This window comes from Alligator sinensis, unplaced genomic scaffold (genome assembly GCF_000455745.1).
Source record: "Alligator sinensis unplaced genomic scaffold, ASM45574v1 scaffold237_1, whole genome shotgun sequence".
NCBI lineage: Eukaryota > Metazoa > Chordata > Crocodylia > Alligatoridae > Alligator > Alligator sinensis.
This window is the reverse complement of record NW_005841849.1, coordinates 709,471-730,614: the sequence shown is the minus strand read 5'-3', so window position 1 is coordinate 730,614 and position 21,144 is coordinate 709,471. Positions and strand designations below refer to the sequence as shown.

Below are 21,144 nucleotides of genomic sequence, written 5' to 3'. Positions count from 1 at the left end.
CCCTTTGCCTTACAAATGCTCCATGTGACTTCATGCTGCCTGGACATCCCACTGTGTGCGTCTACACAGGACGCTACTGCGCAGTCTTTACTGCACATTTATTTAGTATTTGTATTAGAAAGTACTAAATAAACGCACAGTAACTGGAGTTACTGTGCAGTAGCGCCAGTGAATGTCTTTTAGGTGATGCTACTGTGTAGTAGTCTAATGTTACTGCGCAGCAGCGTATTAGCACTGTCCGTGCTGTGACACACTACTGCGCAGTATTTTTCTGCTACTGCACAGTCAGTGTCTGCTAAAACTCTTAAACAAGGAGTTGGGAACTTACAGGCCTCTGGTTGCATCCTGCTTTCTGTGCCATGGAGCCTCTCTCCACACCATGTGCTGGGTAGGATTGGGCAGTGGAATGATTCTTCCTTTGATCATGAAGAGCTAGAATTATCTCATGGAGCTTCCATCAGTCAGAACAGCTGAAACCTTTGCACAGAATAGCCTCTGATGGCCCAGACAGGATTGTGGCTTCCACTGTGTTATACAAACGAGGATGTGCTGCCGACCCAGAAGAATTTACATCAAGACAATGGGTAATTCATTCAGCCGGTGCATGGCAGCTGTGCCAGGATATGATGAGTGGATCCTCAAAGAACAACTGTTGAGAGACTGATGAGGCAGCAAATACCCACTGTTTCTGTGCACGTAACAGTTTAGAGAGGTCTGCTGGAGGTAGGCACTGGGTGCAACCATGGCAGCGGCCTGGGCATAGCCACAGCAGAGCCCACAGGAATGCGGATGTGCCAAAGGAATGGCACCCTGAGTGCCACAATAATGCAGGATGAGGAGCTGACAGTGCACAAAGGAAAGCAGCCCGAGGCTACTTTATCTGATGCTCACCCATGCCACTCATATAGGAATGTCTGGCTGGTCTCCGGGAGGCATGATGGGAGGAATTATGCATGAGGGATAACAGGAACGTGGCTGCAGTAATGCCTCAGCAAGCCTCTCCACTGCCTTAGCGCACATTCCTGAGTTATTGTCTGGGTTATGGGAGAACCCAGCAGCCCTGGCCAGATTTCCGCCCCCCCATCCCCCAGTATGAGCCAGCCTCTGCCCCAAAGAGCTCAGGATTTAAATAGCACAGCCAGACTGAGGGCAAGGGAAGGAAGGCCTATTTTCCCTGTGATACAGCTAGGGGAGCTGTGGTTTAGCCAGATGATGGGTCAGGTTTACAGTGGTGCTTTGCTTCCACTTACAGACCCAAATGAAATGGCTGGCTCCTCAAAAGGGGTTAGTACCCACTGTACTTACTGCTCACAAATTGCTGCTAAGCATATTGCACAAGCCGGGCCTTTGTGACTTACTCAAGGTCACACAAGCTGGCCCAGGACCCGAGGCTGGATCTCCTGGGCCCCCTGGCCAGTGCCTAGCCACAGCACACCTGTTCCTATCTAGCAGTGATAATGCCCCTTAGGTAGTGCCTGTCTAAAGTTCCGGGAACAGGAAACATCTGAGCCACCCTGCTCTGCCTTCTGCCTGACTTCAGACTAACATGGCTAACCACCTCTCTCTCTACTCCTAAAATACAGGGTAGGGAGGGATGTAGGATTGCCAGTATATATGGCTGTGCTCATAAGGCAGGTCAGATCTGGTGTGTGCACAGCAAGTCCCCAGGTGGATTGCTATCTGACAGTTTGGCAGGTGCCTTCATGACCTGCAATGGCCTTAAATGTCCCTGCAGCGACACCCTCAATAGTTGGCTCCTTGTCCTTGTTGCATAGCGCATGCCCAGGAGCTGCAGCTCTGCCCCACAACAGGGGTACTCATTGTTTGCATTACTACAGTGCTACTTTGCATTACTACAGCTGCTCCAAGATCGCAGCTTGCTGTGCTGGGCGCTGCACGCAAGTGTAGTGAGGGACAGGTCTAGGTTCCACTCTAGAAGCACCAAAGGGTGGTTGGGGAAGGAGAGGCAGTAAGAGTTGCCTAAGGTCCTACAGCCTGCCAGTGACAAGGCACATTCCTTCAACTTCCATCCTGTTTCCCCTGCAGTCGCACAGCTAGCCAGTCTGTTGCAAGCAGGCAGCTGCCACAGGCTTCAGTAGTGAGTTGCATGTGTACCACCAAAAGGAGGATCAGGACCTGGTAACCCCATTTTCAGGCTGAGGCCCAGCACACACTGCTCCCTCCAAATTTCTTGCCACCTCCTTCCCTTGTGCTGGTGCTTGCACTGCAGGGGATGAGGAGAACCAAGGACTTTCTGTTAAGCCCCTAAACTCTGCATCCTTGGAAACCTCTCTCTGTTATTGGTCCAGGGGGAGAGAGAGAGTTTGGGATGAAAGAGGCCTGAATGGAAGCTGTTTGTCAGGTCCCTCCCCTTCTCTCTGTCACTGACTCTCGGTACAATTGGAAAAGACTAGTCAGGGTTTCAAATTTCTGGTGTGGAAAAAAAGCAACCACCCAAGAAACTTTGACTGCGCAGAGTCCCTTTCAAACACTGCAGAACTCTCCCAGGATCGTCAGCTGCCAAGAAACCAACACGAGGGTCTTACCCCTTTCCTTGCGGTAAGGAAAGGGGGGAAGCCTTCTACCCTTCAGTGCCACAGGCGTTGATCTCTGCCGGCTGTATTCCCTGGGTTCTCTAGGGCCTGTGTCTTGCTATTGCTCTTACCAGGACCTGGGGCCCAATAGGTTAATGCTCAAACCCCACCCTGGGCATTACATTTCGTCTTCTCTTTTAAAATCCCCCACAGGCAAAGAAGAGAGAAAAATGGTGCTATTTTTTTTTCAGGTGCTAAAAATATTATCAGGAAATTCTTTTCAGCAGTGTGATGTTTTAGGTTACGCTTTAGACTCAAGGGCCTCTTTGTCTCTGCTGAGAAAATCCACATTTATCATCAGCAAATCGTTTTATCAAGAAAGCTCAAGTTATCCCAGCAAAGCAGAACAAAGTTCCCTAACAGACTCTGTGACTCTGGCAAGTAAGATGCCTAAATATGCATTTGATTTAGATCATAAATGGGACAGCTATTTCATGCTAAAGGCACCACTAATTGATTACTAAATATGGACTGTGCAGTCTAAGATGGATAATAACCACAACACCACAACACAGTTCACACAACTATTGCTGCCCTCAGCCCTCATCTGCAAGCCCTGATCCTGTAACCATGTCCATACAGGACCAAGGACCTTTATTTAACAGGGACAGACCTTGCTTTTTAATAATCACTAATAAGATCTAGCTTCACTTTGTAGGCCTGGCTGCAGTGGGACTATGACCATTTCACAATGGGAGGCAGTGTTGTATAGTGGACAGAGCACTAGCCGGGGACTCAGGAGACTTGGATCCTATTGCTACCTCAGCTACTGGCCTGATGAGCAACCTTGGGCAAGGTACCTTATGTCCCTGTGCCTCGGTTTCCCAGTCTGTAGAGTGGGGTCTATGGTATTTATTTCATTTGTAAAGCACTAGCATTGGCTTTCTTTGAGACCTTTTAGCAAAAAGCACTTTATTGCAGGTTGGTGTTATTAACTCTTTATTGGACTGAGCCCTATCTTAGTCCAGTACATTTCAGTCAAGTTCAGCAATGTATCTCTATTTTTCTCTCTATTCTGTATGTGCTTACCCATAACTCAAATATTGCCAGACAGGTAGACCTATACATCTGAAAATGATTTCAGCACACAACAGCCATTTTAATACATCAGCCATGCTTAGATCTAAATTAAACAGATTTCTGAAAACTTGAATTTGAAGGGGTTAATCGCAAAGCATTGTCTGACCTGAGAAAATGAAGAATAAAACTTCAAGTCATTTGAGGGAAAAATAATTTGTTCTTCAAATATCAAAAAAAGTTATTTTTGTTTTAAAAAAACACACAATGAAAGTACTTTGTCCTTCCTGGCAATTTCTGCAAATGCTTTGGATCTTAGTCCTGGCAGTAATATTTTTGATACAGAACCAGAATCACAGCTCTGTCACTGGAAAGCCAGCTGCAAGCATTGGGTGGTTTGAAATCCAGATCTGCACTGTAAAGCCTTTGCCCAGCTCAGTGTTGTTGAACCCCCAGTATATTCCAGAATGACAAGTCAGATCCCAAGCAATCACTAGATGGGCTTAAAAATAATTATTTTGCAAAAAATAATAAATGCTGGATGTCTTTCATGCCCCTGTGGCTTTGAGCCATTCGTATTCTTGTTTTGAAGCTTTTCTGTATGACAGCTAGAAGCTCACTTCTACATTTTCAAATAAAAGCTGAGATTCTTTTGCAGTCACCTGACTCAAGTGAATGCTTTAAGGAAAAAAAAAGTCTGGAGTAGAACTGGAAGAGTTGAAAATTCCAGGTCATCTCAAATCATTGCTAGAGTTCTCCTTTCTCCTTTGCTGTTAGTGCATTCTGTGTTTATTCTTCAGCTAAAGGTCTTTAGGATTGGTGGAAATGAGATAAAAGTGAAGAGAAACTCCTTTTCCAAACACAAGATAAAGCACAAAGACTTCCCTGCTGTAACAAAAACTGAAATAAAATGCAGGGTCATGCATTGAGGGAAGAATCAGGGGTTTAAGAACTGCCTGGTTTAACCAATTAATGCTAGGGCTATGGTTTTCTACTAGGGTTTAACTAAGGTTAGGGTTTCCTACTCTCTGCACAACCTAATTCTGTACTCAAGACCCAAGATGGCAAATTACTTCAGTCTTCATTTAGCAAGATCTCTGGGTGCCTATACACGTGCTCAGATGTGTTCTGATAAGAACGCATCAGAGAAAACTTGACTAATCGCTAATGAGAAAGCTCCAGTGTGCTGCACTGTCTTGTGTATTCAGTGTCCCACATTTCAAAATGGTGGTGGGGGCACTTTAACTAAAGCTTGTCAAATGAGCTTTAGTTAAAGTGCCCTGCTGCCATTTTGGAATGCAGGATGCTGAATACATGAGACACAGCAGCATTTTAATTAGAGTGGCTTCCAAGAGGCCCCTATTCGTATGTGTATAGGCACCCCATATGTCTAAGTTTAAGCATGCAAAGAGAGAGATAGCTAGCAGTGCTAGCCTGAAGTTTGGCAGAAAGCAGGGCAGGGTTCTGAACTTGTTCAGAGACTTGAGTTTTTGTAGGCTACAGCCCATTCATAGCATCTGACACTATAGGCTACTGCCTACGAAAGTTCGTGCCTCTGAATGAGTTTTAAGGTACCACCCTGCCCTGCCTCCTGCTTAAACATGCAAGTAGCCTTATTGCCTTCAACTGGACTTCTCACCTGCATGGAGTTTGGCCAGTGTGGCACTGAGCACTTGACTTCAGTGAGACTTAAGCATGTTTAAAGTAAGCACTTTGCTGTGTCTTGGCTTCAGTGCTTTGTTATAGAGATGGTATTGATAGAAGATTTAGTTTATAATCTAACATCTCTCAGGACAATTGAAGGCAGTAATATAGCATGGCTGAAAAAGTGAGATTGCTGCTATTCTGAAGCTCAGGGGTAGCTCACTGTAGTCACATGAGGAAATCTGACATGATGGGTTCTGTTATCAGTCCTCTGATATGGGGCCATTAGAGAGGGCCTTATCACTTGTATGGGTTTCTCTGCTTCCCATTAAAATCACATATTTGCTTCTCCATTGAAGAACCATTTCCTGGTGGAGCTAGTGCCTGGCACTAGGCAGATGTTACAATCTGCAGATGTCAGAGGTGACTTTGGTTTAACTACTGTTCAGTGTCAGGTTGGCTTGGGGATTACTTCCCTGTGCCTGTTCTCTCAGGACAGGTAGAGCTAGTAGATGGAGGGGAGGGAGTGAGAAAGAGGAAGTCACTATTGAGACTGTCGTCCCATTTCTTCTTTGGTGCTGTAAGAGAGAAGGTGAACACCTGATAATCAATGTAAGCTAAGAATGACCTTTATCTTGTACCCCTCTTGGTACAACCCCTTTTTTACAAGTGATAAAAAATTCCAGCAGAGAAGAAACCTAAACACTATACATTATGGACAATGTAACTGGATGGACAGACAGGGCCAGGAGGATAAATTCAGCATTGCATCACTGAGGGATTAAAGTGATCAGATAGCTAAAAACTATGGGCGTTTGTACATATGACCGGGGGACGGGGGGCGGGCATTAATCCCCAAGGTTTTATTCTATGCCCCCTAAATTGAAATGGTGGGGGATAGAATAAAACCCTGAGAACTAGACAGTTTCAATCTTTCTGTCATGTTACGGTGAGGGGCCTGATCCTTTTTTTTGTCAGAGCCAGAGCCTGCCTGCAGCTAGGGGGTGAGCTGCCAGCGGGCTGAGTGGCCCCTGAACTGTGGGAAGCCCCGGTCCTTCCCTCCGTAGCAGTGGTGCCCCCTGGGGCCACCTGGGTGGGCTGCTAGTGGGCTGGGTACTGCCCCAGCTTGGAGGCAGCACCCAGCTCAATCCAATTCCTCCCCATGCCTGCCTGGGGAGCAGCGCCCAGCAGGCTTCCAGCGGGCAGGCTCAGGGAACAGTTGGATTGAGTCAGGTGCTACCTCTGAGCTGGGGCAGCACCCAGCCTGATAGAAGCCTGCCCAGGTGGCCCCAGGGGGTGCTGTCACTGTGGAGGGAAGGACTGGGGCACCCTGCAGCTCAAGGGCCACTTGGCCCGCCAGAAGCTCACCCCCCTGGCTTTGGGTGGGGGGAAGCAGGGAGGCTCTGCAACAGCAAGGATGAGCCCTTCACTGCTTCTGCTTGAAAGCAGGGTTCTGAGGCTCACAGGATGCCTGGGGCTGACTGGGAATGAGCTAGCTTGTCCCGGGGCAGCATGGGAAGGCAGCAGGAGGGTGGCTGGGTTTGCTGCTGGCCGAAGAAGGCAGCGGAGATGCCGCATGGGGTGCTGGAAGTCTGGGTGGGCTACTGGGGGGTGGGGGGCTCCAGTCCTTCCTTCTGCAGCTGCGGCACCCCCTGAGGCTGCCTGGGCAAGCTGCTAGCGGGCCAGGTGCTGCCCCAGCTTGGAGGAAGCACCCGGCCCGATCCAACTCTTCGACCCCGAGCTGGAGCAGCACGTGGCCTGCCAGCAGTCTGCCTGGGTAGCCCTGGGGGGTGCTGCCATTGCAGAGGGAAGGACCAGGGGCTCCCGTAGCTCAGGGGGCCACTTAGCCACCAGCAGCTGGCCCCCACCCCGCCATGGGAGAGGCGAGCAGGCTCCACTGAAAAAAAAAAAGGATTAGGCCCCTTGCTGCTTCTGCCTTCAGCAGGTGTCTGCTGAAGGCAGAAGTGGTGAGGGGCCCAATCCTTTTCTTTGTGGAGCTTTCCCACCTCTCCCATGGCCGGGGGGCAAACTGATAGCTGCAACATTGCAAACTAAACTACATTCAGATGCAGTTTATTCTGAAATGATGCAAAATCATTTTAAACCCCCAAAAGTCTTGCATGTGTATACTGTAATGCCATTAAGCCACACAAAGTTACATTTTCATCATGTGTACATGTTAATGTTGTCTTGTGTACAATCACACTATATTTACAAATATAAAGAAATGGCTGTTGTCTGAAACTCTCCTTTGACTCAGTTGTGAGCATGAGGAGTGAGGCATCTTCTCAAGACGGCAAATGAAGCCTGTCTCAGTCCCAGTTCTTCTGTCCTGCTCACACCTAACTGGTTCTTATCTCGCTGCCTTTACATACCAATTGCCTTCCCTTTACCCTATTTTGCTAATCACCTTCTCTTGCACAGTCTATCACTAAACCATGACTTTGATCTTCCTGTATTTCCACTGAATTTTAATAGCACTAGCCACTTTTCCCTCTTCTGCTGATTCAGTCTTTCCTGTTTACCCATTACCATTAAGCACACAAGGCCATATCCCCAGCAGTTTCAATTACATCAGCAAAGATCTGTTCCACTAAATAACTCTCCCTAGCAATCAGAGGATGCGGTGGAGTGGGACAGTGGGAAATGCAGTCCTTTCTGAATGTGGTTAAGAAAATACCCAAATTTATTCAGATCTTTTTGAATAAGCCTTGGGCACACTGTGGCACTTAAACAACAATAATAATTATCATTCATTGCTAAGATGTATTCAATATTCATAATAAAATTGAGAAGCCCAGTGATTTGTGAAATTTTGAAGATATAGAAATCAGAAATGTGGTTCAGAATAATTTATGATTTTATCCTATACAAATGCAACATAAATATTCTCCACTGTAATTATTGCAAGGTACTTTTTTAATACTGAAAATAGGCCAAGGAACATATTATGTAAAGATTGAAAGTGAGGAGAAAACAACAGCAGGACTTAGTTAGGATTTACAGCAACAGGATTATATGAATACCAGCATGGAAAGTTTTGCTTACTGGGACCCAACATTGCCCTCAATGCGAGGGTATTCTCTGGCCTTCTCAGAGAATACCCTTGCCCACATGGTTGTCCAAGTCCAAAGGGTCCAGTTCTGAAATGGACCAGTGATGGAATATGAGCTTTGTTATTCCTGCCTTCCCAACATATATGGTGTTTAATGCCTCACAATCTCTCCTGGTGCCCCATGAGTTAGGCCAGTGAAGAGTAAACAGCACATTGGATGGGGCATGGAAAAAAAGAGCTGGACTATCACTTAAGCCAGGTCACAGAATTGGCCTCACTGGAGTGATTAACAACAGTGAGAAAAGAAAATCAGATCCAGCAGGCGAGATCTCCAGCTGGTGTTAATTGGGGTAGCTCCAGTGAAGTCAGTGGGCTAGATCCTTATTCAGCATAAATCAGTGTTGCTTCAGTGAAGCCAATGATTCAGTGTCGATTTGCACCAGCTGAAGTTCTGGCCACATTTTTCTTAGAGCTCAATTGTGTGAGAATCTATGTACCTCCTGCCAGAGGCAGAGTCACCCTCAGCTCCTGTAGACTCCCACAGGAACGGAAGGTGGACAGGATCGAGTCCTCACTAGTCTCTGTCTTGGTTAGAACCAGTTCTGATTTGCAGTGGTGTAAGGCAGGAGAAATGCCATAAAACTTCAGTGGAACTACAGCAGTTTGAGAATACATTCAAGCTCTGTATGCCCTTGCTGCATGGACCCAGGCAGCCTTGAGGGGAGGAAGGTTGAAGGACAAAAAGATTTCCCTGTAACATGTAAAAGAAACAAACTGATTTTTACATATCAAATATGGTTAAAAAAGTAAATGTAAACAATTGAAAATGCCATTATCGATTTCCTTCGCACGCATCCTCTCTTCTTATCATTTGAAATATGTTGTTCAAATAAACAAAGGATTGTGGGAAAAATAACTACTTATTTCCCCAACAAACATTAATGGGGAAAAATGTGTAATAATGCTAACAGGTGAAGTCTGAAGCATTTCCAAGATGGCTGCCTTTATCATTGTGGAAACCACAGTTTGATTCCTATCGGGATTTTCTTGGAGACTGCCGGCTGTGCGAGTGGGTGGAACACTTGATTGTACACTTTCACGCGTCTCAGGGCCAGCGAGTCACAAGACAACTTGGCTTTGAGCTAATCCCAGCCACCTGCCACCGTGAAAAAGGCTTGTGGTTCATAAAGGGAATGGAGGACTCTACCAATCCCCAGGCGTGGCTGCATGCTGTGCTAGCACACAGTGTGCTTTTGATTAATGTTACTGGAAATATGCCCCTGCCCCCATGTTTACTGAAAAGCCAGTTCCTCGAGATGCATGAATCCATCTGGAGCATGACACAAAGAGAGATGCCATGGAGATAAGACATGTTGATTCTTCACCATTAAGAAAGAAGAATATCTCAGAGAGTACTGGCTGAGGACCAAACAGGAACACTCCAAACCAGTCCTGAGAGAGGGCCCCCCAACTGTTTGGGAAGCACAGCCTTTTAAAGAACAGGTGTGAGACAGCACAGAGACCCATGAACCAGCCATTAGTATGTCTAGGACAAATATCTACAGAAATCCCTTAGCACCTTGATGATAAACTCCTTGGTAACTCTAACAACAAAGCAGTCCCTCATTGCCAAATGGCCTAAATTAATTGGTTAAGCTGCATCAGTGCCCTGGGATTCAGTTATCACTGAGAGAACAGCTGTCCTTGCCCCAGAGCTTCCTTTTGGCTCTCTGATGTCTGTGGTCCTGATTGCTCCATCCGCTAGCACCATGTGGGTTCCCCTCAAAAATTCTCCCAGCACCAGTGTCTCAGGATTATGGCATTTTTGACTATGGCTCTGTTGAGTATCCTGGAGAAGGAGGAGGCATATGAGTCCAGTCTGTCAGGCTGCAGCATTGCTGTTGAAAGCTGGCTCTCCATGCTGTCATACCAAGGTAGGGGCAAGGGCGAAAAGGTTATTTTGAAATCATTTCCCTGTCCGGAGCACCTGAGTGATGTAGGATTCTCTTCCGCACTTCTTGGTCCAGCTGCTCTTTCAACAAGTTCACCTGGGGAACACGGGGCCATTTAACATTACTGAGTGAAATGGTATCATTTCCCTATGGAGAGCCCTGAGATAGTCACTCGTGGCAACATGGGATTGGAAGGGCAACTCACACAAGCAGCCATGTCAAATGTTCTGTTCAAATACTTAACAGGCTCTATCTAAAAACTAGATATGTTGCTTGCCTGTTGGAAGACTGTTCCTGGACCTCACTTCTCTGATCAGAAACTTTCTTTTAGCTTCCACCTTACAATTATTCTTGGAGAGCTTATTCCATTTATGCCAATGTTGCTCTTAGCTAAAATAGCTCTTTTCTCATCCCAATGTTTACCTCCTGATATATTTACAGACAGGAAACATATTTCCTCTCAGTCTTTAAGTTTTGCTAGGCTGAACAAGCCAAGCTTATTTGGTCACCTCTCACATCATAGGATCTCCATTTTCTGATCTTAGTAGCCCTCTGCAACTGTTCTCATTTGAATTCTTCCTCCTTGAACACAGATGACCATAACTGTGTGCAGTATTTCATATGAGGATTCACCAGCACCTCAAAGAATGGATTTAATCCCTCCCTATCTCTACAGATAATACTTTGTCTATTACATCTTAAGATCAAAGTAGTGTCTCATATTTATGCTGAGATCAATTAATACATCCAGGTCTTTCTCAGCCATTTCCAACTGATGAGCCACAAGCTTTTAGAATGGATTCTTATTCGTCCCTAAGTGAATGGCCTTACACTCAAGAATCTTTATTCTTGTTTTACTGCTGGGAAAACTGAAGCGGGAAGGGAAAGTGATATACCAAGGTCATTAGCAGACCAATGTCAGAGCTGGCAATGGAACCAAGTCTCTTGAGTCCCATCCAGTACCCTAACCACTATGTTACAGTGCCTATATGTGCAATGGGAGCACACAGAGATGTTATAGCTCTGCCTTATGGGAAACACCTCAAGGAACAGGGACACCTCTCCAAGAGAAATATTGTAACATACAATAATATTCTATAAGGAGAAGCACCATGGGTCCAATTCTGTTTAGCCCTGTACCACATCCAGCCCTTGATAGCAGGGCAGTGGGTGTAAAAGCCTGGGGCTAAACAATGGGTGTTAGATGTTCCCACTGATGTGCCTAGCCACAGACCTCCCCCAACACTCCTCCTCATACTGTGTTATCATTCCCAGCCCAGCCTAAGGAGGCTTGCAAATGAACTCTTGTTAGCCTGGTGCCTCCACTGTCCCCAAGGCATGGGAGCTTTCGTGCAACTGTTTTTAAAGAACCCCCAGCTAGGCTTATAGCTTCCTACCTGCTCCTCTAAGGCCTTGACTCGCTGCACATGTGCTCTCTCTCGGGATTCCAGTGTCCGTTCGGCCTGCACCTGAGTGCTGCGCAGCCTCTCTGCCTCCAGATTCAGATCCAGCCGATGCCGTGAAGTCAGCTCCATCAGGCGCTGGGCATGTGCCCGCTCCAGCTCTGTGATCTGGGCCTAGCATAGAAACAGAGGGCAAAACATCAGCCAAATCCAGCCGACATCGCAGCTGCCAAGTAGATGCCCTGGTCCACTGGGCAGTGCTGGACAATGACAAGACCCAAGCATATCTTGCCTTTAGGTCTGCCTCAGGATATTTCCATTCTGCAGTGCTAACTTCATAGACAGGGTTTCAAGTGCTCTAGTGAGAGCTTTTGGTGCTTTATCTCAATTGCCCAGAGACATGGAGTCCAGGTGCCTGCCAGTCTGGCTGACAAGAAAGTCACACTGAAGCCATTTCCCTCCCCCTGCTCCCACTTCAATTACTCTGCACTATCCACATATGGCCTTGTCTTCAGCTCCCAACCAGCAAGCCCCTGCCATGATAGCTGCAGATGAGTCCCATCCCCTGATGGAGATACCAATGCCAATAGTAGCCTATCAAGGTGAGACTCACCCTCCGGGAGCTTCCATAGCTCCTGTCTAGGACCTTTGGCTCACATGGAGCAACACACCATGTCCTTCTCTCCCCTCATGCCCACTGTACTCCCAAACTGTTCCACAACAGAGCTGTTCTTTAGGTAAACCCCCTGGGGCAGCAGGCTGTGGATGAGGACAGCGATACCCCCTACCAGGGCATCTCTGTTAAGCCAGCATATCTTCTAGCCATGTGTACTTCATGAGGAAGAAGCTCCTGGATCAGAATCCCCCTTGTAAGAGCAGAAATGCCCCTTCCCCAAACAGAAGCCAAGGGACAGTAGCAGCAACAGGTATCAGGAGGCCTGGCTAGGTTCACTTTTTCCCGCCAGACCTGGAAACACTGGGCTTTGGGCAAAAAACTTCCTCCTTCCTTGCCTGGAGAGGTGGGACAGGAAGTAGTTCCCTGAGTCAGCACCTTTTGAGGTTGCCTGGACACACATTGCCATAAGATGCTGCTTTCTTCAGCTGGGTCTCTGGACACCTGTTTTGATTCTGCTGATAGCTTGTTTGCTCCATTCCCCTCATGCCTGCAGCACTGCCAGACTCAAGTGTGTCCTGCATGCTGCTGTGCCTCTCTCCCAATGTCTGATCATACTCTCCTTCCTTTGCCTCCTTCACCACACACCTTCAATACATTCACATCCCCTTCACCACCCTCAGCCAATACCTGGTATGGGGTTAACATCCTGCCTGCACCTGCTACTGCTCACTAGTAGCATCTCTTTGCTCACCCCTCTCCTGCCTTGTCAGCACTTTGGGGAAAGGACTCCCTTAATAATACTGTGACTAGCACCCATGCTAATGGGGCCCTGACCAGGGCATGTGCCTTCAAGAGCCTATGTGACAAAAAAAACAATGATGATGACAGTAAGTTGGCGCCGCACAACCAAGGGGCAAGTGGCAGGGTTCTAGTTTTCTTGCGCATCATCAGCAGAGCTGTTTGTCCCAAGATGCAGTCAGTTCTAGCCTCTGTACCATGGAGCTCTACAGGTGTCATTAAGGGCCCCATTTAGGCAGGGTAGTTATCCAGAAGTCCCTGGAGGTTGGTGTGGGGAGTGAGCTGGAAGGAGCTCCCTTGACTTTCAGATTGTAGATTGATTGTGTAGTGTGACTGTGCAATGCTGACAATTCTGTGCTTGGAAAAAAAGCACACTTGCTGTGCAAATCTACTGCATGCCCCGCCCCCCTTGCCCTTTGCACCTCCCCATCCCAGCCAAAAATCACTGCAAGCTGCTGTCATCTCCAGGGACAGACCAGGCATAGCCAGCAGGCTGACCTGCAACTGCTGGTTCTGTCTCAGAGTGTCCTCCACTTCTTGCTGCAGGCTGCTCAGAGACTGGTCCAGCTGCCCCTTCTCTGAACTGAGTCGCACAGCATCATCTTCTCTCTTGAATTTCTTGTGCTCTGCCTAAATGGAGGACAAGATACTCAGGAGGGACTGACATTTATCCTTGAATAAGCCATGCAGCTGAGTAGGTACTACTGGAATAGAAAGCTGAGGTGGTCATGGTCTCTGAAGGCATGGCCAGAGGCTAATTTTCAAAAGGGCTCTGCACTTTTGGAAAACTGGTACTACTGAAAGGAAATGGATGGGCACTTTGCAGAGCACCATCTTGCTTAGTCCATCTGCATTACAGCTATATCTAGAACTGCCAGGAAGTTCAGGATCCCACTGTGTTGAATGCTGTGCAACACCAAATAAGATGCAGCCTCTGCCACAAAGAGCAATCAAGCTAAATAGGCAACACAGAGAAAAAGTGAGTAACAGTTTTTCCAAGCTCAGGAAGCTCCATCTGAACTAGAACCCAGGTCCCTAGAGCAGTCCCGCAGCCCCCAGTTCACAGCAGCACCCAGGGTAAAGCAAATAATTTGTTCTTCACAAGAGGTGAAGCACATTGCAGCGTGCAGGCAGCATAGTCTTTTATCACCAATGTGGTTATGTGGATGCATAAGGGGGCATGGGGCAGACCATCTCCAACAATATGGCAGCTGATGGGGCACACAAGAGAACTGGAGAAAGAGCCACCAGTCATACAGCGGGGCAAGACCAAGGAAGGACAATGCTTCAGGAGAAGGGAAGGAGCAGCCATATCAAAGGCCACATGTTGATGGAGAAGGTCAGAGATGGAGAAGAGGCCTGGAGCTGCACCCAGAGAGTTAATAGGAGTGACCTTGGGAAGAGGAGAGGGTGTGGAGTGGAGGTATGGAGGACAAAGAAGTGAAGGCAGTTCACACCATTGATGTGAGCAGTATGGAGGGAGAGGATAGAAGGGGCAGCAAGTAAGGTCAAGAAAGAGAACAGAAGCGGAGATTTCATAGGACAAAGAATGATTCAGGGTGCTGGGGCAGGGAAGGAAGGAGCTGGAAGAGGCAGATTGTTGGGGGCAATTCCCACTGGAAAGTCAAGGCCCAAGCAAGTGGCTGTTCTGTGGCATGATAAGCAGGATGGGATCAACAGGGTGACCTAGAGCTTTGGGTGCAAATTGGCTTTCCAGGAGTTTGCTGAGGCAAAGAGGATTCCTTTCACATGTGTTCCAGGAGACTCACATTGATTTTGTGAGGGACAGCTAGAGAGGAGAGTTAGAATGGGAAGCCCAATCTAGACCTAAAAGGAGCACCCATAGCATTATGGGAGGGGTCGAAGGACACAACCTTTTCCAGCACACCACCCTGAAACTGGGCAACATATGGTATGGAAACAGCTAATGCACAAAGGGCAGTGTCTCAAACCTCCAAATTCCCAACTTCAGGAAGACCCCAGAACACATGGGTCTGTGATATGGTCTACATGGAGATGACTGGCTGGACAGGGACCTCAGTTACAGGCAGTCTCTGCCCTGTGATGAGAGATAAAAGCCTACAAATAATAAAAGGAAGTCCTGTCCCTTTAAAAATCAATGCGAGCCTCCTGGAAGAAAATGTTAAAAGGAGAAGAGAAAAAAGCAAAATCCAAAATAAATAAACGGCCACATCCGGATCTCCCCTCCTGAGACACTAATAAAGGGTTTTATGAGTTTGATATGAATTACCCTCCCTGGCCATTTACAGCTGATCTTCTGGAACTCATTAGCTATTCTCTCCCCTTCCCCCAGCCCAGGGGAAGGAACTGAGCATGGGGGAATAAAGGGGCACCATATACAAAGCTATTTCATGCTTATTGAGACACAGCCTGTAATGTTGCTTTTCTACAACAGAAAAATATCATGTTTCCCTTCATCCTGGTTTCTGCAGCTAGAAAAATCCATCACAACACAATGGACAATTGCTATACAGTGCCAGGCCCAGCTAGCAAGACCTACCTGGCTTTCCTACCCCTCTAGAAGCTCCAGAGAAGCATCAGGCTAACATCTCATGTGAGGCAAGGGACTCTTTCACTAAAAACCTGGTTCAGGGTTTCCCTGTAAGCTGACACTAAGACAACTTACTTTAGAACAAAATCCTTTATTCTTAGCCCTACCAACCCCTGCATAGGGGAGGGGGTGGGCTAGCTTGCTGTAGCAATTAATAATAGGTTCTACAGCTTTTCGCTTCTATTATTATGATTAGAATTGGGTCAGCAGAGATCTCAGGATGGGATCTAGATCTAGGGATCTAGTCCAGGTATAAGAGTAGTCTCTCCACATTATGTTCATTTCAGAATGTGAAAATGGCAAAATAGTATGAAGACTTCAGAACGGGGTAATGCCACATGAATGAGAAAGACACCCCAATCAAAAGAGATCAAAGCAGATGGCAGCTTTTGGACTGTGTTCAGCAGTGAGGAGTATTTTCTTTGGTTTGAGTGCTGCTTCTTTCCTCATTGCTGTTTATTGGGATTTCAAAGGTAAGCCACCCTGCATTTCCTCATCTTAATTACTTGCCTCAAGCCCCCATTCAGGATATGGTGAGGACATCTACAGTCATTAAATGGAGAAAACAAAGACTCTGAAGCTGACTTAGTTAAGCTGCACATTCTGCCCACTAGAATCCCAGGACATGCCTTTCTTTTTCTATCTCCAACCAAATGCTGCTTGGCTCTGCCTCTGCATGGAGAACCAGGAGTGATAATGTAACTGAATAACATAAAAACTGTTCAAAAGGAGAATGTAGCTGGATCACAGAGTTATGATACTTTTGTGAGATGACTGGAATGTGTTGATGATTCCCCCTTCTCTAGTAATGTTAATACCTTTATTTGATCATTTGTGATAAATGGATATTAATTGGAAATTGGGAAACGAGGACTCTGAAATGATCTTTCAGGAAAGTGTTATGTTTCTCCCCTTATTTCCTTTTATTTTCTAACTTTTCTGTGCAGTTAAGCAGCAGACAAAGGCCTGGCCCAACAGTTATGCTATGACATGTGCATAATGGAACAGAGTGCAGCTCTAATGACCTGATTTTGCCTCCAATGAGAGCATCAGGCATTTTGCAGAATGGGGTCTTGCTGTGAACTGCTTTTAGTCACCAGGATTGAACTGTATTGGCAAAATGCAAACAGTTTCTCTTCTTGATTTTCTTCCTTAGCATCCTCAGTAAGACTCTCTTCAGCATTTCCAGATTTTCACTATAAGTACTTGTTCCTCTACTCCCAAGTTATATTCCAAAGGAGTACAGATTATAGAGGAAGACCACCCTTGCAGTTAAAGCACTGGCTTTACCCTCAGGAAAATTGGGTTTAAATCCCAGATTTAATACATGCTTCAAGTGTGAGATCAAAGCCAAAATGTGCCTCCATTCTCATTTGAAAATTCTGAAAAATAATGCTGTTGCCTTTCTCTAAGCCTTTGTCTATTTAGTTTGCAACCTCTTCGATGAAGGGTACAATGAATATGTACAGCACTAGTCTCATGGGACACTAGTTGCATTCAAGATGAAGAGGACTACTGCCAACTCAGCGGTGATAGGCAGGAAAGTGAAAGGGATGTGTAAAGCTCTGTGAAAGCAATGCCAAGATTGACCAAACAATCTGCAAAGATTTGTAGGTGCCTAACTCCCCTTTACTCCCCTGCATTTTATTTCTGAGATCATATAATGGGCACTGGAAGGGAATTAAGACCAAAAGTAAAGATTCAGTGCTCTTCTTCTCCTCCTCTCTCTTCTCGTGCCAATGCAGGACTTATTGTCTTTGAAACAGGTCTTTCTCTACTGCATCATCAGAAATGTATTGCAGGTTTCCTGGAGCAGAGAAATGATTTGTGACTTTTGTCTCAGAGGGGAGTGTTTAATTGGCTCTGTTGGCACCAGACTTCCATCCTATCCTTCAGGATCAGAATGGCAGCACGAGTTCAATGCAGCGCCTACAAGCAGAGATTAAGCAGATCTACCACCGCTGTCACCCCACAAATCAGGAACTTTGTAAAAGGGAAACCAAGCATGTGGCAACAGCCCCTACAGAGCGGCATTCCAAAATCATAAATGTCTGCACAAACCCAATACGCGTGCCTTGCATCTTATATGGAAAAACACAACCATGGTCTAAACTGTGTTGCTGGAATTAAACTCAATACATTAAATTGAAAGCAGTAACACAGGAAAACAGCTGTTGGATAGAGCCAGAATTTATTTCCTTTGGGTCAAACTCTGGACCCAGTGCAAAGCCTGTGTAGCTGGACTTTGTGTTGGGAAGGTCTGGGCTGTGTGTGGGGGAGGGACAGGAACCCTTCCGCATGCTATGGAGATGATTTGTGGCAGCTACATTCTGCTCCCCTTCTCAGGGGGTAGGTTATGGGACTGAAAAGTGCAGCTGAAAGGACTCCTACCCTGTTGTTTGCCCACCCTTCCCCCAGATGCTCTCTGCAGCAAGAGCTCCCATGAAGCCATGTTCAGGAGGCCTTGGTCTCTCATCTAAGCCTCTCCACCTCTCAGCATACCCTGCACAGTGAATCTAAGGCCCTCCATAACTGTACTGAACTGGAAGAAAGGAAAAGGGCAGGACAACGAACAACAAATAAACAGAGAAGGTAGCAAAAGGAGTGTCCCCAGCTGCCTGCCTTAGGGACTCAGGAAGAAGACATAATGCATTTGAGTCACAACCCCTTTCTTGTTCATGCCTTTAGCTAACCAGCAGAGACCTGTAATGCACCCCAGACTGCCATGCTTGTGTCTGCAACAGCCTGACTTTAGGATAGAATGATGGAACTGCCTTCCTTAAATGGGCACATGTGGGACAGTGCCTGGGGACAGACTTAATAGCTGATTCCTGCATCAAGAGGCCACATCAAAGTATTCCTTGTAGTATTGGGCTAAAGTGCTCTAATTCACACCAGTTTCAACCAGAAGTAACCCCCTTGACTTCAGCACAGAGACACAGGAGGCATGAGTGAAAAATGGGAATAAACTGTGCCTGCTGAGTACAATTCTGCTCTATCTTTTTCATTAGGCCCCTGTGGTTAAACACCATGGCATTTTTATATGTGCTGTGGGATATGGTGCCAGGTGCTGTAATTAGCAAACCACGCTAATTAAAAGCACCCACATGTCACATGTGTCAGTGTTGCCGCGCATCCCCATGTTGAAAAAATGGCGGCAGGGTGCTTTGAACTAAAACTCATAGAACATGCTTTATTTTGAAGCATCCTGCCGCCATTTTTTCAGGGCAGAGGCACGCAGCAACACTGATACACATGTTGCAGAAGGGTGCCAGACCGGCATGTCAATTTCTGTGCTCCAGCAGACTCGATTAATTGAGACCATTCTGATGAGCTGGATTTCCAGCGTATCAGAGTAGGCTCTGTGCACATGCATAGCAGCCCTCAGCTTTTAAATAGGGTTTGAGCAGTAGTTTCTAACAGGTATTTTGATGTCTCTTTTGCTTCTCTGCAACTCTGTACACTAGATAATTCTAAACCTCAGTGTAGAAAAAGTCATGCTTGTCTCAGCAAGTCCAAGGCTAGAATGTGCCTTGCTAGTGACTATCAAGAAAACCCTGCAGGAGGTATTTTCTTCACTTGCTCATCTTGTTCAAGGTCTTCCATGCTGTACAGTGAGAGTTCCTCCCAACCACACATCTGAACTGATATGAAGGACATACCTTCATGGTACCTAAATACAGCATGTCATTGAAGGTAAATATTTACAATTTCAACTATGTGGTCAACTTGTTTATGCCTTGGCTCCCATGATCCCCTGTCATAGCACTGACGGTATGGTTTGTTGATCCTAAGGGTGCTCCAATGAAGTCAGCACCTGCTACATGATAGAGGAGTTTGTAGGAGTCACAGATGGGCTGACTAATACCAGGCAGCAAATAGTAGCTCCCATTGCCTTTTGTGGCTTCTGCTGGGCTGGTCACAACTCTGTGTAAGGCAGATCAAACTCACCCATTCTGCCAGGCAGCTGTTTGCATCTGCAAAGCTCCAGTTTCTGAAGCTGTGCAGACAAGGGAATTGCCAAACCTGGGTCTTGCTTCATTACCACAGTGGCAGGGCTGCAGTGTAAAGGGAGCATTCATTTCCTCAGCAGGGCAACTGGCACTGCCAAGGGAAGCAGTTTGACATTTGGGTTCAGTCTAGAGGAATTTATAGGGAGTCATAGGCCTTAAACTGGGCTACACTGATCAGACAGAAAGATACAGGAACCTGATCTGCTCTCTGCATGCTTAAGAAGTTCTATGGATTCCAGGAGGGCTCCAGATAGCGGAACAGATCAGACTGCTTCTCTAGAGCTCTGGTTCTAAATGGGATGCCACAAGAGCCTTCCAGAGGTGCTGTGGTATGGCACCACTGCAATGCTGCCATTGCTGCAACTGGGTGCATGCTTTGTGCAGAGCTACACCAGGAAGGGCTGTGGCAAGAGGCTGTGCTCCTGTCTGCATTACGTTATCTGATAAACCTAAAGGAGGTAGACGTGCCCAGTCTAATGCAGCCCGTCCTAGTCCAGTTCTGTATGCTCCTTCCAGAAACAAAGATGCTGTTAGCTCTGTCTGTTAGGCAGGGAGACAATAACACAAGGAGCCAATGTGACTTGCTCAAGGCCACACACAACAAGTCAGCAGCAGAGATGGAACTAGAAGTAAGGTGCTCCTGACTGCCAGTGATGCGTTCAGTACAGAGTATGCTAGTGTAGGCAAATCAAGTATCATTTTCTCAAATGAGGAGGGGTTTGGTCTTCATCCATATTTAATCCCAAACTTCTTACTCTGTGCTAGTTCACAGAAGATTGCTTCTGCTTCTAGTTCATGGTGGTGTGTATGTGTTCAAACACCATCCCATGGGCTGGAAATGAAGCAAGACAAACTATACAATCATCAAAAGAGTTCTGAATGAAAAAACATGCCTGCATGCATGCATTTGGGGCAGCAGGAGAACGGAATGGGGGCTGATTAAAGATACGGAAACTTTTATGCACAAAACTTTTTGGGTAGAGGGTCAAAGGTCAACCTGAAACTGCTTGCGTTACATTTAGAAGACGGCTCTAGCACATGGTTTGGATTTTGCTTCCCCCATCACTAGAGCTAATTAAGCCAATCCCAAAGTGCCCCTGCTGATACCTAACACATGCGTGACACAAATTATTTCTTCAAGCTCGAATCAGTGCCTTGGAGCTGAATATTAGCTTCTTTTGTAAGTAGGAGAGGAAATCATACAGCCCTGGGTCGTGTGTGTATGTGTGTACACATGTACGCATGAGTGTTCATGTGTGCGTGTTTTGGGGAATTTAGAAGCGAGATTATATTTTAATGAAAAGTTTTGAACTCATTATTTGGACTGCATTCAAAGAATGTGAGAGCAATAATCATGTACATAAATGCATGTGGTGGGAAGTTGCTGGTCAAGAGCCAAAAAAACAAAGGTTACTGTAACACACATACAGCACTCTCTCTCCCACACTCAGAGTTCTGCTCAGGCTCTTCGTTTGTAGGG

The 21,144-nt window shown here is 46.5% G+C and overlaps 1 protein-coding gene across 1 annotated transcript in view; it reads right to left on the bottom strand.

Moving 5' to 3' along the window:
• Positions 1 to 9,905: 9,905 nt before the first annotated feature.
• The window catches only part of CROCC2 (ciliary rootlet coiled-coil, rootletin family member 2), a 99,639-nt gene continuing 88,400 nt past the window's right edge, over positions 9,906 to 21,144 (bottom strand). The window contains 3 exon segments of the mRNA XM_025209284.1: positions 9,906 to 10,313; positions 10,315 to 10,358; positions 11,660 to 11,839. Of these exon segments, the coding sequence (XP_025065069.1) occupies positions 10,277 to 10,313; positions 10,315 to 10,358; positions 11,660 to 11,839 (261 nt within the window). The 3' untranslated portion in view covers positions 9,906 to 10,276.